The 15,707-nt window shown below is 46.1% G+C and overlaps 1 protein-coding gene across 1 annotated transcript; it reads right to left on the reverse strand.

Annotated features, from left to right (window-relative positions):
• Positions 1 to 9,776: 9,776 nt before the first annotated feature.
• Positions 9,777 to 14,203, reverse strand: LOC120440338. The gene is made up of 4 exons (XM_039612667.1): positions 13,926 to 14,203; positions 10,989 to 13,845; positions 10,463 to 10,939; positions 9,777 to 9,821 (listed from the first exon to the last, which is right to left on the reverse strand). Exons 1-4 carry the CDS (start codon positions 14,171 to 14,173, stop codon positions 9,777 to 9,779), a joined length of 3,627 nt encoding a protein of 1,208 aa, XP_039468601.1. The 5' UTR covers positions 14,174 to 14,203.
• Positions 14,204 to 15,707: the final 1,504 nt, after the last annotated feature.

The raw sequence follows: 15,707 nt of genomic DNA on the forward strand, positions 1-15,707 counted from the left end.
ATGGCTGTGAACAAAGAGAAACTTGTAAATAACTCTTGAAAGAATAAAGTTACGTTGAAACCAAGCACACCATTGTTTTTCTTGTGACATTACCAATAAGTTTGATGTGTCACATGGCCCTCTTCCTATTGAAAAAACAAAAGTTTTATCCAAGATGGCCGACTTCTAAATGGCCACCATGGTCACCACCCATCTTGAGTTTGCCCCCTCTCATATACTAATGTGCCACAAACAGGACTTTAATATCACCAACCATTCCCATGTTATTAGAATAGAATAGAATAGAATAGAATAGAATAGCTTTTTATTGTCACTGTTACAAGAACAGTGAAAGGCAGTTTGGCATCTCTCCGTGTGTGTGGAGTACACAATAGCGTAAGTATTTACACAATAACAGACAAATTTACATTTACACAAGAAAAGATATGTACGAGTTATACATACACGCACAAACATACATATATGTATATATACATATTTGCATCCGTACATGCATACACACATTTCCACATACACGCTTACATCTATATACATACACATACATGCCATCTAACTAGCAGGTGCATTGAGAGGTGCAGTGTCCAGGGTGCGAGGGGTCTTTGATGATGATGCTGGCTTTCTGCTGAAGTCTGCCAGTATAGATGTCTCTGAGGGGGGTTAGTGAAGTGCCGATTGCCCGCTCTGCTGCCCTCACCACCCGCTGCAGTTTCCTCTTGTCCTCCGCAGTGCAGCAGTTGAACCAGAGTGTGCAGCAGTAAGTCAGAAGGTTCTCAATGGTGGAGCGGTAGAAGTTTACTAGCAGTCTTTGGGGTAATTGGGCCTGACATAGTTTCCTGAGGAAGTACAGCCTTTGTTGTGCTTTCCCTACCTGGTGGGAGATGTTTGTGGACCAGGTAAGGTCGGCCGAGATGTGGACTCCGAGGAACTTAAAGCTTTCTACCCTTTCTACCTCCTCCCCATCAAGGTAGAGGGTAGAGTGCTCAGATTGCTTTGTTCTTCTGAAGTCAATTACCATCTCCTTGGTCTTGGCTGTGTTCAGATGCAGGTTGTTGTCGTCACACCATTGCTTCAGATGCTGAACCTCCTCTCTGTTGGCTGAATCATCGTTGTTGTCCATCAGTCCTATGACAGTGGTGTCATCAGCAAATTTTATAATGGTGTTACTGGTGTGGATTGGTGAACAGTCATGGGTGAAAAGTGAGTATAAGAGGGGACTGAGGACACACCCCTGTGGGACACCCACATTCAGAATGAGGGTGGAGGAGGTGTGCTCTTCCATTCTTACGTTCTGGGGTCTGTTGCTCAGGAAGTCCAGTATCCAGCTGCACAGTGAGCTGCTGAGTCCTAAGTTGCTTAGTTTATTAACCAGTTTGTGGGGTTGAACTGTATTGAAGGCAGAGCTGAAGTCCACAAATATTACGGTGTATCCATATAAATGGCCCACCCTGTAGTATAGTATTGCAACATGGCACTTGGCTCTTCTAACTAAAATAGGAAAATAGGAACATAAATAGTGCCATCATTGCCAGACCTGGCCCACATCTGGTTGACATACACCCTGCCATGACAGGGTGTATGTCTGCCATGACACCAGTCAGTCAGAAGTGCCAGCTTGACACCAGATCCGGGCCAGACCTGTCTGTTATGTGGGTTGACTTACTTAGCAAGTTCACATGGGAGTCTGGACTTTCTGAGGATGGGAGGATGCAGCGCAATCATTCTACAACTGACAGTGCACACAATGACATCACAGCTCAGCTCTGCTCTAGTTTGTTTTTACTGCCATTCCCCCATAATTTCACTGATTAATGATTAATTAATTAAAGTCTAATTACTTGATTTCTTAAAAAACATCAAACAAAAATATCTCAGAAAGTTGATTCTGTTCATCTGGACGTAGCGTTTTCAGTGGGAGAAACATTTCGTCACTCAACCAAGCGACTGGAGGTTTCCCCAACCTTCTAAACAGTGCATTTGCACTGTGAGGTCAGTTTCTTGACCATTAATATGCAAACTGCCATGACCATTGATCAGCAACCACTGATCAAAGACCACTGATCAATGGCCATGAGTGCCATTCACAGAGAGTTGGGGAATGGCTGCAATCACAGCATTGTAAGACAGTGAACGATGTACCCTTAGGCCCCCCTCTTCGATTCAGGGATTGTCGTTCCCTTTTCACGTAAATGGCCTCCTTGACTCCCCGCTCAAACCAGCGTTCCTCCCTGTCCAGGATGTGTACATCCTCATCATTGAAAGAGTGTCCGCTGGCCTGTAGGTGTAAATTGACTGTGGAGTCCTGGCTGGACGAATTAGCTCTTGTGTGTTGTGCCATCCGCTTAGAGGTTGTTTGGTTTCCTAATGTATAAATCACAGCAATCCTCCTGGCACTCAAAAGCGTACATTACATTACTCTTTTTATTTATATTGCCTGGAGACTGGATCCTTGGGGTGGAACACTTTATTATCTATTATTTATAAATTGGCCCACCGTAACAGAGTAATATAGCATATGCTGTGTGCCAGGAGGATTGCCGTGATTTTTACATCGGGGGAAACGTAACAACCTCTAGCTAAACAGATTAGACTGTACAGTAACAATATAGGGCTATTCTATTCTATTCTGAATTGAGGACAGGACCTAAGGGAACATGTTTCACCATCTTCTCTTGCTCTTGACGAAGGCGGTCGCACTTTCTTTCCTCCTCCTCTTCTCTCCCTTAGCTTCCCTGCTTAGCCTCTAGTGTCCTTGTCTAGTCTCGTGTTTTTTGTATTACTTTTCCCTGGAACACTCTCTCACACTCTGTTCTCTAAAACCTAAAAGAGGAATTATGGATTTGATCAACTGGTCCCTGAATGCAATTGACACCCCTTTCTCAACGAGAAGTCTGGGCTCGGGTGAGCCTGACTGCTGAAGATATCTACCTTTTCGGAACCATGGTAACAGGGTTCTTGCTGATCGGAGCCGGCTTGGCCCTGGCTTATCGAAGAATTAAGGAAGCGGAACCGGCTGTTCAAACCCCCACAAGGCTGCCCGCTGGGATTGGAACGATGGGACGAGGCGTGAGTTTCTCAAAATGGGCTCATTGAGTGCAGCACGGATAAGATCTTGGAGAACCGCACGGCTGCCGTGAATACTCAGAACAAGACCTCTGAATGCAAACTGGATTACATCTGGAGGGGCTCGCTCGGAATAACACCTCTGAGCGCAAATTGGATCACATCTTGGAGAAGCTCACTGCGGTCGTGAGTTCTCAGAATCGGCTCTTTGAGCACAAGAATGACAACATCACGGAGCGTAAGTCTGATAACATCATGGAGAAGCTCGCGGCTCTCCAACGGGAGATTGAGTGACCAGTGTTGGACTGTTAGAACAGCTTTGAAATTCATATGAGTTGTTCGCAGTAAAGTTAAAACCACCATCACTTCATGCGGATACCCCTTCGGCGCCAGCTGCGGTCTCAAGGCTGGAGCTGAACAACAACACCCTGATAACGACTGTGTTGAGACTGTTCTTCCCATTCTATGCAAGGCCACCTGGGTTGGCTGGAAGACTGTTTACTTAGCCTGGCAGGGCGAAGGACACTGTCTCAGCTGAACTCTGGACACACACACACACACACACACACGCACACAGACATATACACATGCAGATGTACACTCATCCCCCCTCCCCCCTCCAAACGCCTTCGACGCTTATTCCCTTCCGATGCTGATGGTGGATCATGGAGACCAGCGCTTATGCTGCAGGCCCGGATGTACTGTCGACATTGGCTGTCTCTCACCCTTTACCCACCCCTGTTACTTGTCATGTGTCTCTTTGGTGTATTAGAGTTTTTTTTTTTTTTCATGTGCTATGTGCAGAGGTGTTTTTTTCTGTTCTCAAACTGATCTCCCTGTTGGAGCTCAGTCTGGGGGGAGTTATTTTTTTCTCCTTATCTTTCCTCATGTTGTGCTTTTCCATGTTATACCCCTCTGACCTGTCTTCCCCATGTGATGTTTGTGTAATGTATGTATGGTCGGAAGGGTAAGATGGCGCTGGCACGGCTGGCAGCCTTAATCCAATTTCCCTCGGGATGAATAAAGTATGATCAATCAATCAATCAATGCTGTGATTGCAGCCAATCCTCTCTGTGAATGGTACTCATGGTCTTTGATCAATGACAACTGATCAATGGTTGATCAATAGTCATGACAATTTGCATATTATTGATAAAAAACTGACCCCCTCAGCCCATTGTTCATCAGTGGTGCTAGTATCAGTCATTGTGCAAAGATACTGTTTATATGGTTGGGGAGCTGAGACTGAAGAAGTCACTTGGATGATAACAAAATGTTTCTCCCACTGAAACGCTACGTCCAAATGAAGAGAATCAAGTTTTTGTGATTTCCTTACCTGGATGATTGAGCATGCACGCAGACAAACAAAAATATAAAAGTTGTCTTTATGCACCTACCTCCCTTTAGTCTTCATGACCACTGTTAGCTGTTTTCTAACATTCAGAGATGTATATGATCTGTTTCATAATGTCTAACATTAAGTTCATTAAGTTGAGCACCAACCGTCACTACATGACTGAAACACAATATGTTTTTGAATAAAACACATATACATGTGCACGCAGCTCATGCTGCATACTGAACAGAAAACAAACAGGTCAGATAGAGTTGAATAAATATTAAAAAGATATATTGATAATTTCTGGAGCAGTCTTCAGGAACTCCATGTATAGCATCAACATGTTGGTCCAGGTGTCTCTGCTCCTAGTGATAAAGCTTGCAATTTCCTGATGGTTTCTGCCCAGAATTTTATAAAAGTCACCTATACTAAGTCACCTTCTTGCAGGACCATTGACCGATATGTTTTTAGACGCTTTTAAGAACGGATATTTGCCCCCAACACTTACACAGGCTAATATTTTGTTAATTCTAAAGAAAAATAAATCACCAGATAGGCGTGAATCATACAGGCCGATCAGCCTCATCAATGTCGATGCTAAATTACTCTCCAAGCTATTAGTAAGGAGACTTGAGGGCATTCTCCCACTGCTTATAAACCCTGATCCTTAGATGCCGAAAAGGCATTTGACAGAATCAAGTGGACATATTTATTTAATGTATTAGAAAGATTTGGCTTAGGCGAGAGTTTTATTGGATGGATTAAAACTATCTACAAACTTCCAGAAGCTTGTGTTATAACTAATGGTGTACAATCATCAGCATTTCTACTGCAAAGAGCTACGAGGCAAGGCTGTCCTCTGTCCCCTCTCCTGTTTGCATTAGCACTTGAACCTCTAGCTGTGGCCATTCGCCAGCACCAAGATGTGCATGGTACAACAGTGGGTGGAATAAATCACAAGATAGCATTGTATGCTGATGATATTTTGTTGTTCTTATCAAAACCAGAATTATCAATACCAGCCATTATGTCCATTATATATGAGTTCAGCTCATTCTCTGGTTACAGAATTAATTTTGGGAAATCAAAGCTCTTGCCGCTGGGTGACCAGATTAACTCTTTGTCAGATATTTCTAATCCCTTTCAATGGTCCCTCAGTGGCTTCACATACCTTGGGCTAAACATTCCACCAGTTCTTAAAGACTTATGGAAACTGAACATATCACCAGTTTTAATAAAAATTAAAAAAGATTTAGGTAGATGGCAAAAATTGCCGCTTTCTCTTATGGGGCGTGTGAGCTTGATTAAAATGAATATTCTCCTGCGTTTATTATATCCCCTACAAATGCTACCTCTATGGATAACCCAGAAAGTTTCTTGTGATATAGAAAAAGTCTTTTCAAAATGTATCTGGCGCGGCAAGAAACCTAGATTAGGAATTTGAATTTTACAACTGCCTACAGATAGGGGAGGCTTAGTGTTACCAAATTAAATTTTTTATAATTGGGCATGTCATAGCTGTTATTTATGGGAGTGGCTACATGCTTATCTAAATTCTCATTCCCACCTAGACTCTTGGTCTACTTCACCTTCTTCCCTTTGGAGCTTAGTTGTCTGTGACCAAAAAAAATTACAAATGGAGATTAAGAATAACCCAATTATTTATAATACAATAAGGGTTTGGAGGGAAATGCGTAAAAGGTTGGGTAGAGAAGACTGCACTTCATTCTTGACTCTTTTATTGAGAAACAAAGACTTTGTTCCAGGAATGTCTCGCAGTATGTTCGATACGTGGCATAAAAATGGATTAAGGGTAATTGGCCACTTGTTTCAAAACAACACATTGATGAACTTTGAGCAACTGCAGTCAAATTTTAATATTCCTAGAGACTATTTTTTTGGCTTTCTTCAGGTTCGTAATTTTGTTCTTTCCAAAATTCCACAGTCTTCAGAAATAGTTTTATATGATGATATGGAGACATTTCTTCTGAAGCGAAAAGACAGAAGTCATTTTATTTCTGCCTTTTATTCTCTTCTATATACTCTCAGTAGCAGCACACTGAGTGCTATTCATAAATGGGAGAGAGATCTTAATATTCAATATACCGAAGAGGAGTGGAAAGGAACCATTATTATAGCTAGATCCACTTTTACTTGCAACCACTTGCGAGAAACCCCAATACAAAATCCTACATCGCCTATACATAGCTCCTAATGTTTTGCATAAGATCACACCTCATATTTCATCTTTCTGTAGTAAATGTCAAAAAGAAACTGGCACTTTTTTTCATTGCTTTTGGGAATGCAAACTAATCAAAAGATTTTGGAGTTCCATATCTTAAGAACTGAGTAATATTTTTAAGAATCGGCTCCAAAGGGACCCCGGATATTTTCTTCTCAGCCTACCCTCAAATGAATTAACATTAAATTACTCGCAGCACAAACTATGTGATAAACTATTGCTGTTAGCTAGGAAATGTATTCTCATTAACTGGGTTAAGGATAAACCTCCCTCTGTGACTTTGTAGTACAGGAATTATTTAAAGTTATTCCTCATGAAAGAACTGCTGCTGTTTTAGGAGGAAATGAGGATCTGTTTCTCAATGTTTGGTCCCCTTTGCTTATTTACTTGCCAAATGATCTGATCTTTTAAGACGTCCTCAGGTAATTAGGAAGTGAGCGTAAAGGACAACAGTCCACTCTTGTAGTCTATTTTTGTCTGTGGGTAGATGAACGAAAATATATGTATTCTTCCCCCCCCCCCTTTCTTTTCTTTTCTATTTTCCCCCATGTGTACTTGCAAAGGAATATAATGAGTTTAATGTATGCGATTTCCTTTGGCTTTTTTTTTCTTCTTGTTTGTCTGCTTCATGTTTTATGCTTTTCCTGATAATGAATAAAAACTGTTAAAAAAAATAAATAAAAAGCTTGCAATTTCCTCCTGAACTAAAATACTTTAATGTTAATTTTAAAACAAGTATAGCGCATTTCTACATCAGGGAACAAAGATGAGTGAAATATTAATTTCCAAATATACAGAAAGCTATTCTATGAGAGCTAAATAAAACTGTCTAGTTATTAAGCTTAACTTAGTCAAACTTACTTGCTCAGGAAAAAAAATAAAACACTGAAATAAATTAAACCTTAACCATTGGAAATCACTAAAGTGAATTATATCTCGTGCTTTACTTCCACTGAGCTGCAAAAGTCAACAGAGTTTTGAAAATGATGTCTCAGCAGCCAGGCGTTCTCACCGGGTGTCATGAGTCCTATTTTGTAATTACAGCATTATGCTAAACGCTAGCAGTTTCATTTCTCCTTCTAGTTTTCTGTGCTAAAGGCTAGCTGTTTCCATTTCCCTGATTTTATGCCTTGGCTAGTAGTTTACATCTGTTTCCAATCTTTATGCGAAAGCCTAATGGAAAGTCCACTGAGACGTTCTTGCATCATAGTAGATCTCAGGTAGGTTTTAATGAGTTTGAGCTTAGAGAAGCTTCTTTCAGCAGCAGCCACTGTAACAGGAAGAGTGGCAAAGATTCTCAGAGCAACCCACATGTTGGGGTAAATTTCTGCCAGCTTCTTCTCATGCAGGAAGGTCAAGAGTTCCATGTTTGTCATGTTCTTTGATGGCAATGGTGGGAAATTCTGCATTTCCATTGCAAGTTCTGTGCCATTAATGTCCGGCTGGCCGTCATGGGTCAGAGTAGTACTCAGTGTTTGGCACTGCTGTAGCAGCTCTTCTTTTTGTAAGTTGTGGAAATTGAGAAGTACTCCAAACTTGTTGTGCTGCTGAGGTGGAGGCAACAGGAACACTGCTTGATGCTGCTGCAAAACTGGTGGGTTGTGCTGCTGAGGTGGAGGCAACAGGAAGACCGCTTGATGCTGCTGCATCATGGCTGGGTTGTGCTGCTGATGCTGCATCACTGGTGGGTTGTGCTGCTGAAGTGGAGGCAGCAGCAGTAGATGTGGTAGATGGCCCAGGGGTGGGATTTAGAAACTTCAACAGTGCATCTGAAGAGAGGAGTATGTGACACCACTGAGTATTAAAGTCTAATAATAAAAACATATGATTCCAGGAATAAAATGAAATGATATAATATAAATGAAAACCAAAGAGATATATGTATGATGTTAACTGATATGCAAATTAGATTAGATTCAATTTATTGTCATCATTACAGTGAAATGCTGAATAGCAGAATGCAAAGTAACAGTATAATATCATATGAGAATGTTATGTTATGATTATCTTTGACCGAATCACAGCAGTGCTCATATTAAAAAACAGCATTCCCTCTCATGTGATATTGCTTAATTAACATTAATGATGTGCACTTTAACAACTAGGGTTACAACTATAATATATACAGGGGTGGAAAAGTGACTATTACCTGCAGGGTAAACGTTAGCTAACCAGAAGGCAATAACAATGTAAACAAAAACACCTGCTTAAAAGATGAATACAAATGAGGAATGGTGGGAAAGGTGGGAGTACTGTAATTACCTAACGTTACATTATTATTTTCCATAACAATTTAGCCCCTCCACAATATTAACTGACGTTAAAACAGTTAACTAGCTATTTATTGATTAGCAATTAGCGAATCATGTAACATTAGCTTAATGCTAAAAATTTAGGTTACTATCACATTCAGACAAATAATTTCATGTAGGCTAACGTTACCTACCTCTGTCTTTTTCTCGTTTCTCCTCCTCTTCTTTTCTCTTTTTTCTTCCCTGGGCACCTGACAGTTTTGGCCGTTTTGACATCTTGTGTTGATTTTTTGATGTGGTGACGTCCAAAAGGAACCATGATACGGGAAGGGAGGGGGCGCACCGTGCGGGAGGGGGGCGTAATGTTGTAACAAATAATATTTCTATTAAATAAGCTTTACTTTGCATTTTAATTAACGTGGGATTATTTTTTGTATTTAGAAATAATAGTACCAACTTTTTTTCTTTTTTTTTTCAACATTTGTGGCACTGGCGTGGCGCCGTTAGCATTTGCCTATACGGCCTATGCCACGGGCCGGCCCTGTTTATAACTCTGGTTATAATGTAGGTACAATTGATATATTTGTTGCGCTGTCTGCTGTCCTCTTGGCCAGATCACTCTTAAAAAATAAATTTCTAATGTCAATAAGATTTTTTTTTTTAACTGGATAAATAAAGGATATATAAAAGTCACTGCCAAAAACTGATTGTGTCACGGTCTGGCATGGCGGACCGTGGGGATGTGGGGAAAGGAGGACCCAGTCGCGGTACTCTACGATGCAAACGGTGCTCTTTATTTACAGTGAATGGAATAATGACAATAAATCCCCTGTGATTTCCCCTGACTCCCGTGTCGTGTCTTAGTGCTCTCCGCTCCCGTGTCTCAGCACTCCGCGTGCTGGCTGCTGTCTGGCGCTCCACACTTCTCCTGGGGACACAAATAGAGGCAGCCGTCAGGACACATACAACCGCGGGCATACACATACACTAACTAACTGGAAAACTAACGTGGAGTCTAACGCAATGATCCCGCCGGTGGGAGCTCCAAGACTCTCCTAAGTAGCTCCCCGACGAGCCCTGATCAGCAGCAGGTGTGTGGCCGGGTGTGGCCAGGCCGCCAGCAGGCCACACCCACCAGGTCTGCAGGTGCTTGACATCCTCTTACAGCCAAACACATATATACACACACACACACAAACAGTAGTGGCAGCAACACCAAAATACATATACAATACAAATAATATAACATAAGGTCATAGCTGGTCAGAGATCCTGGGTCGCTCAGACCCAGGACCCTGACAGTACCCCCCCTCTAAAGGGTCGGCCCCCACGACCCCAAAACAAAACAAAAACCACAACACAACCACCCCAGGGCGGGCGGCGGGGGGTAACAGGACGGAGGGCCGGAACCAACCCCAAACGACCAAACTGTCAAAACTCAATAGTCCCAGAGGCTCAACCGCGACTCCAGCGGAGGCACAAAACAGTTCAATAACCCCCCAAAAATGTGGCGGGAGAAAAAACAGTTCAGGCGCCAGTAACTATAACACAAGAGTTCCGGTGGCCTACCTCGGGTCCCGTGATAGCAACAGAAAACTTCGGGCGGCCTGCCACGGGTGCAATGGCGGCGGTGCCGCAGCTCCGGCGGACGGCCACGGATCCGGTGGCAGCAGTGTGACAGCTCGGGTGGCCTGCCACGGGTGCCATGGTGGCGGCGTTGCAGCTCCGGCGGGCGGCCACGGGTCCGGTGGCAGCAGTGTGACAGCTCTGGTGGCCTGCCACGGGTGCCATGGTGGCGGCGTTGCAGCTCCGGCGGGCGGCCCCGGGTCCGGTGGCAGCAGTGTGACAGCTCCGGTGGCCTGCCACGGGTGCCATGGTGGCGGCGTTGCAGCTCCGGCGGGCGGCCACGGGTCCGGTGGCAGCAGTGTGACAGCTCGGGTGGCCTGCCACGGGTCCGGTGGCGGCGGCGTTGCAGCTCTGGTGAGCGACAGAGTAGAATGCCCCATAATCCCCGACGTGCGGGACGTGGGCGGCGTGGCAGGCGTGCTGGGACGGGACGGCGCGCTGGACGTGGAGATATATCCTGCACGCCGACCTCCGGACGGCGGTGCGCGCCCACCAGCCCGCCGAGCCCCTCTCTTGATGGTAGCCGCTCCTCCCGCCGCCAAATCCCCGCCCGGCTCACAGAGCTCCTCCTCAGGCGGTGCGGGCTCCTCCCGCCGCTGAGCTCCGCCCGGCTCGCTGCGCTCCACAGTTGGCGATCGCGGGCTCCCCCGCCGCTGAGCTCCTCCTCCGCTGCGACGCTGGCTCCCCCGCCGCCGAGCTCCTCCTCCGGCAGCGACGCGGGCTCCCCCCGCTCGCCGAGCTCCTCCTCCGGCAGCGACGCGGGCTCCCCCCGCTCGCCGAGCTCCTCCTCAGGCGGTGCGGGCTCCTCCCGCTCGCTGAGCTCCGCCGGCTCGCTGCGCTCCACAGTTGGCGATGCGGGCTCCCCCCGCTCGCTGAGCTCCTCCTCCGGCTGCGACGCGGGCTCCCCCCGCTCGCCGAGCTCCTCCTCCGGCAGCGACGCGGGCTCCCCCCGCTCGCCGAGCTCCTCCTCCGGCTGTGGAGCGGCTGTAGATGGTCGATCCGGAGGTGAAGATGGTGATGCAGTAGCTGCAGGTAGTGAAGATGAAGGTAGGGTAGGTGATGTGGCCAGTGAAGCTGAGAGTGCTGCAGTCTGATGAGACGCTGGTGGAGAAGTAGCTGCAGAGGGCGGAGGTGAAGATGGTGTGGCAGCTACCTCCGGTAGACTGGACTGTAATGCAGGGACAGACGAGTGAAATGATGGCAGAGGTGGTTCAGCAGGCACATCGACCTCCAACTGAGGATGAAGATGAGTTACTAGCTGGGCAGCAGACTGAGTTACTAGCTGGGCAGCAGACTGAGTTGCTAGCTGGGCAGCAGACTGAGTGGAGGGTGATGTGGCTACTATGAAGGGCGGAGAGGATGAGAACGTTACAGCTGGCTCAACAAATTCCAGGGGTCCAGAGGCAACTGAGGTCTCCAGTTCAGCCTCTGGGGAAGCCCTGGGGAGAACTTCTGTCTCCATACGGCCAGTCTGGGCCAAAAAGTCATCTGGGTCTGTGTGCTCTGACCTCCCTAGCTCCAAACTCACAGTCTCAGAGTGGACTTCTTCTGACTTCTTGGAGGTAAAGCAAACAGTTTCTGACCCCACCGACTCTGAGTTAACTATCTCAGGGCTGACTATGCAAAATTCTGCCCCAGAATTAGCACTCAGACCACATTCGTCCGTCGGTGGTCCAAAAATCTCCACTGGGAGTTCAGTTACACCTCTCACAGTTTCTCCATTGATAATTGCCAAAGTGGCTATAGTCTCTATTTCCGTGTTCCCAGGAAGGGAATTTACAACACCGGCTGAGTCCATTTTACTCACTGTGGCGTCCAGAGCCGCTGGTCCTGAATCTTCAACCAGCACAGGGGTGAGTGTAGATGTGGCTGAACGCTGCTTGCTAGGACGCCTTCTCCTCCGTGAAGGCGGGGCCGGGTGTATGGAAGCCGTCCTCCGCTGTTCACCTGTGTTTTCATTTTCAATGACAGGATTAATAGAAACAAATGAGTCCGGTTTACTCACTGCAGTAATGAGTGCTGTTGGTCCGTCGCCAGCTGACCGGGCTGAAACCGCAGGGGTGGGTTGAGGTGTAATGGGGTGATGATGGCGAATGCGACATCCTTTCTGTAATGGAGGATCAAACAATTGTGCTGCAAGCATCGACGGGAAAGTCCTCCGCCGATGCACGAAAAACCAAGCGGCTAGAGCGTCAAAGAGAGCAGCCGTACCTTCCTTGCTCGGACCCCCCAAGCCGAATAATTCAAAACTAGAGCTCCCCCTTAAACTAGTGACCAATGGCTTAAGTTTGTTAATGTCCAAAAAGTTCATGGTGAAAGTAGTGGATGAGAGATAATCGTCAAAGACCACTACCTGTATATGTCTCTTGTGTGGGTCTACAGCCTGGATTACGCTCCGGCAGTAATCCCATAGTTGTGCGAGCGATCGCTCCTCCAACTCGCTGAGCTCCAGCTCCGGCGCTGGCGCCTCCGGCGGCGGTGCTGGCTGCTCCGGCCCGCTGAGCTCCTGCTCGGGCAGCACGGGCTCCTCCGGCTCGGGCCGAGCAGGTCCGGGTGGTGTCGTAGCAGGCAGCACTGCTACAGATGGTGAAGAGGTGAGCGGTGTGGAGATTGCTGAATGAGGTGACGCTAGCTGCACAGTAGGCTGGTTTACAGCAGCGTCAGCGATGTCGCCATCCACTGAAAACAAAGAAGCAGATGAGGTGAGAAATGAAAAAGTGTCCTTATTACTCACCACAGCCGGCTCCTGAAATGTCCGGGAATTCGGCTGCGGTGAGGAACGCCGGCGGCGAGAACATCGTTTCCGTGTAGATGTCGGGGCCGGCGTCTCAGGCTGTGAATCCACCAACTGTCCGGGCTGGTGAGCAGCCTGAGGAGGAGAGTGGAGGTGGAGGGTTGAGAGCAAGAAATCCAGGACGACTGGATTGAGGGAATCCACCAGCCAGGGGAATTTACAAAGCATTTCCTGCAGCCGCCTCTCCACGGCGCGACACAATACCTCCCCGGGCTTCTCCCACCACGACTCGCATAGGCGGTAAACTTTGTCCATCACCTCCTTCCTGAGCCTCTCCTCAGAGACCGCTGGGTCCATGTTAGGCGGGATCATTCTGTCACGGTCTGGCATGGCGGACCGTGGGGATGTGGGGAAAGGAGGACCCAGTCGCGGTACTCTACGATGCAAACGGTGCTCTTTATTTACAGTGAATGGAATAATGACAATAAATCCCCTGTGATTTCCCCTGACTCCCGTGTCGTGTCTTAGTGCTCTCCGCTCCCGTGTCTCAGCACTCCGCGTGCTGGCTGCTGTCTGGCGCTCCACACTTCTCCTGGGGACACAAATAGAGGCAGCCGTCAGGACACATACAACCGCGGGCATACACATACACTAACTAACTGGAAAACTAACGTGGAGTCTAACGCAATGATCCCGCGTCGGTGGGAGCTCCAAGACTCTCCTAAGTAGCTCCCCCGACGAGCCCTGATCAGCAGCAGGTGTGTGGCTTCGGGTGTGGCCAGGCCGCCAGCAGGGCCACACCCACCAGGTCTGCAGGTGCTTGACATCCTCTTACAGCCAAACACATATATACACACACACACACAAACAGTAGTGGCAGCAACACCAAAAATACATATACAATACAAATAATATAACATAAGGTCATAGCTGGTCAGAGATCCTGGGTCGCTCAGACCCAGGACCCTGACAGATTGCAGCTTCTACCTTGTTACAGGAATGTTGCTGGTGGCAGGTGACTTGATATCACTAATGAGGGACACATTTGACATGTTTCACGTATTATAGACCAACAAGTTATTTATAGCAGGTTAAATACGAGCAATCAGTTTAGGGCAAAAACCGGAAATCAGTTTTTGGCAGACGATCATTTTGTGCCACAACATCGGTCATTCTCACACATGTACTGTATCATATAAAATATATAAACTAAACGTATAGAATCTAATCTTTTGTTTGTTTGTTTGTTTTACATAGCACTTTATCAAACTGTTGTCTGCTACAGAGTTACAAGTATTATACTAATAATATAGCATCCAACCATCTCCTGCTTGCATATTTCTGAAAACATCTTAGTGGTGTGGCAGCCACGAGTGAGCCAGCCCTGCAAACCCTGTGGATGGACAACAGTGGGAGGAAGCATCCTAAAGCTGTCTTTGCAGACCACCCTGTGTGATTCTCCACTCGCCGACCAGAAAAGACAAACCGCAGGTCTCAGTTGTAGCAGCCCATCCATGTCTGATCTTGCTCGGGCAGATTCAGCAACACTGCCAGAGACTTCCTGTAATCTATTACAGTTGTTAAAGAAACGGTCCAGGAACAGGTCACTCAGGTTAATCCTGTGTGAACAACTGTAAATGTTGTTTTTCCATCTTTACATACTGTGTATTTGAAATATTCTCGTTTAATTGTTATTGTTATTTACTTTATTGCTATCAAATAAATATCCAAGTAATATTGTTCAAAGTTAGCGTTATGTTCATACGTGTTACAAATGCCTGTAAATCAAATTGAGTTCAGTGACAATTACTGTTTGTTTGAATCAATTTATTAATAACATAAAACCTTTAAACTAATGCAACACATATAACAATGTAACAAATATATTCAAATAAATAAATTTCTCAATACATAACTCATTTGGGAACTAATCTTTCTAGAAGTGAAAACAGTCTGTCCATCCTCTCCCTGCTCTCCTCTCCTCAGCCTCTCTTTGCTGCCTCATGTCCTCTCTGATGAGGTCTAGCAGCTCATCATCCCTGTCTCCTTTCTTCTTTCTCCCTGTCGTGGGTGGCTGAGCCGCTTCGTCATCGCTGTCGTTTTGGTCACCCACTGCTGCACTTGGCCCTAGAGTGTCCTCAGGGAGTGAGGAAATTAGGACAGGAGGCTTAATGGAAGGCATCTGTCCTATCACCTCATCCATGAGGGCAAACCAGGGCCAAGTAGCAGCAGTGGGCTTCCCACTGACCCCCTCTCCTGAGCCTGGATACTTGCAATCCTAAAGGCAGAGGAAATCAAAAATGACAGCAGGCAAATAAAAACACCACAACAACTCTTAGTAATTGCACATTTATTAACTTGTGTTCTTGAGAATTATCTTCTTGATAACACACATACGTACTTTGTATTCTTTAAAGTTATCTCATGTCTTCTGGCCTGCAAGGGGGTGACTTT

Source organism: Oreochromis aureus, linkage group 5, assembly GCF_013358895.1.
Source record: "Oreochromis aureus strain Israel breed Guangdong linkage group 5, ZZ_aureus, whole genome shotgun sequence".
In the NCBI taxonomy this organism is placed as follows: domain Eukaryota; kingdom Metazoa; phylum Chordata; class Actinopteri; order Cichliformes; family Cichlidae; genus Oreochromis; species Oreochromis aureus.

Coding starts and splice junctions, on each gene's coding strand:
- LOC120440338 (XM_039612667.1), bottom strand. CDS start 14,173: ATGTTATATTATTTGTATTGTATATGTATTTTTGGTGTTGCTGCCACT. Junction 13,846..13,925: donor ATCATTGCGTTAGACTCCAC/GTTAGTTTTCCA, acceptor TTGTGTCCCCAG/GAGAAGTGTGGAGCGCCAGA. Junction 10,940..10,988: donor GCGCGCACCGCCGTCCGGAG/GTCGGCGTGCAG, acceptor GTCCCGTCCCAG/CACGCCTGCCACGCCGCCCA.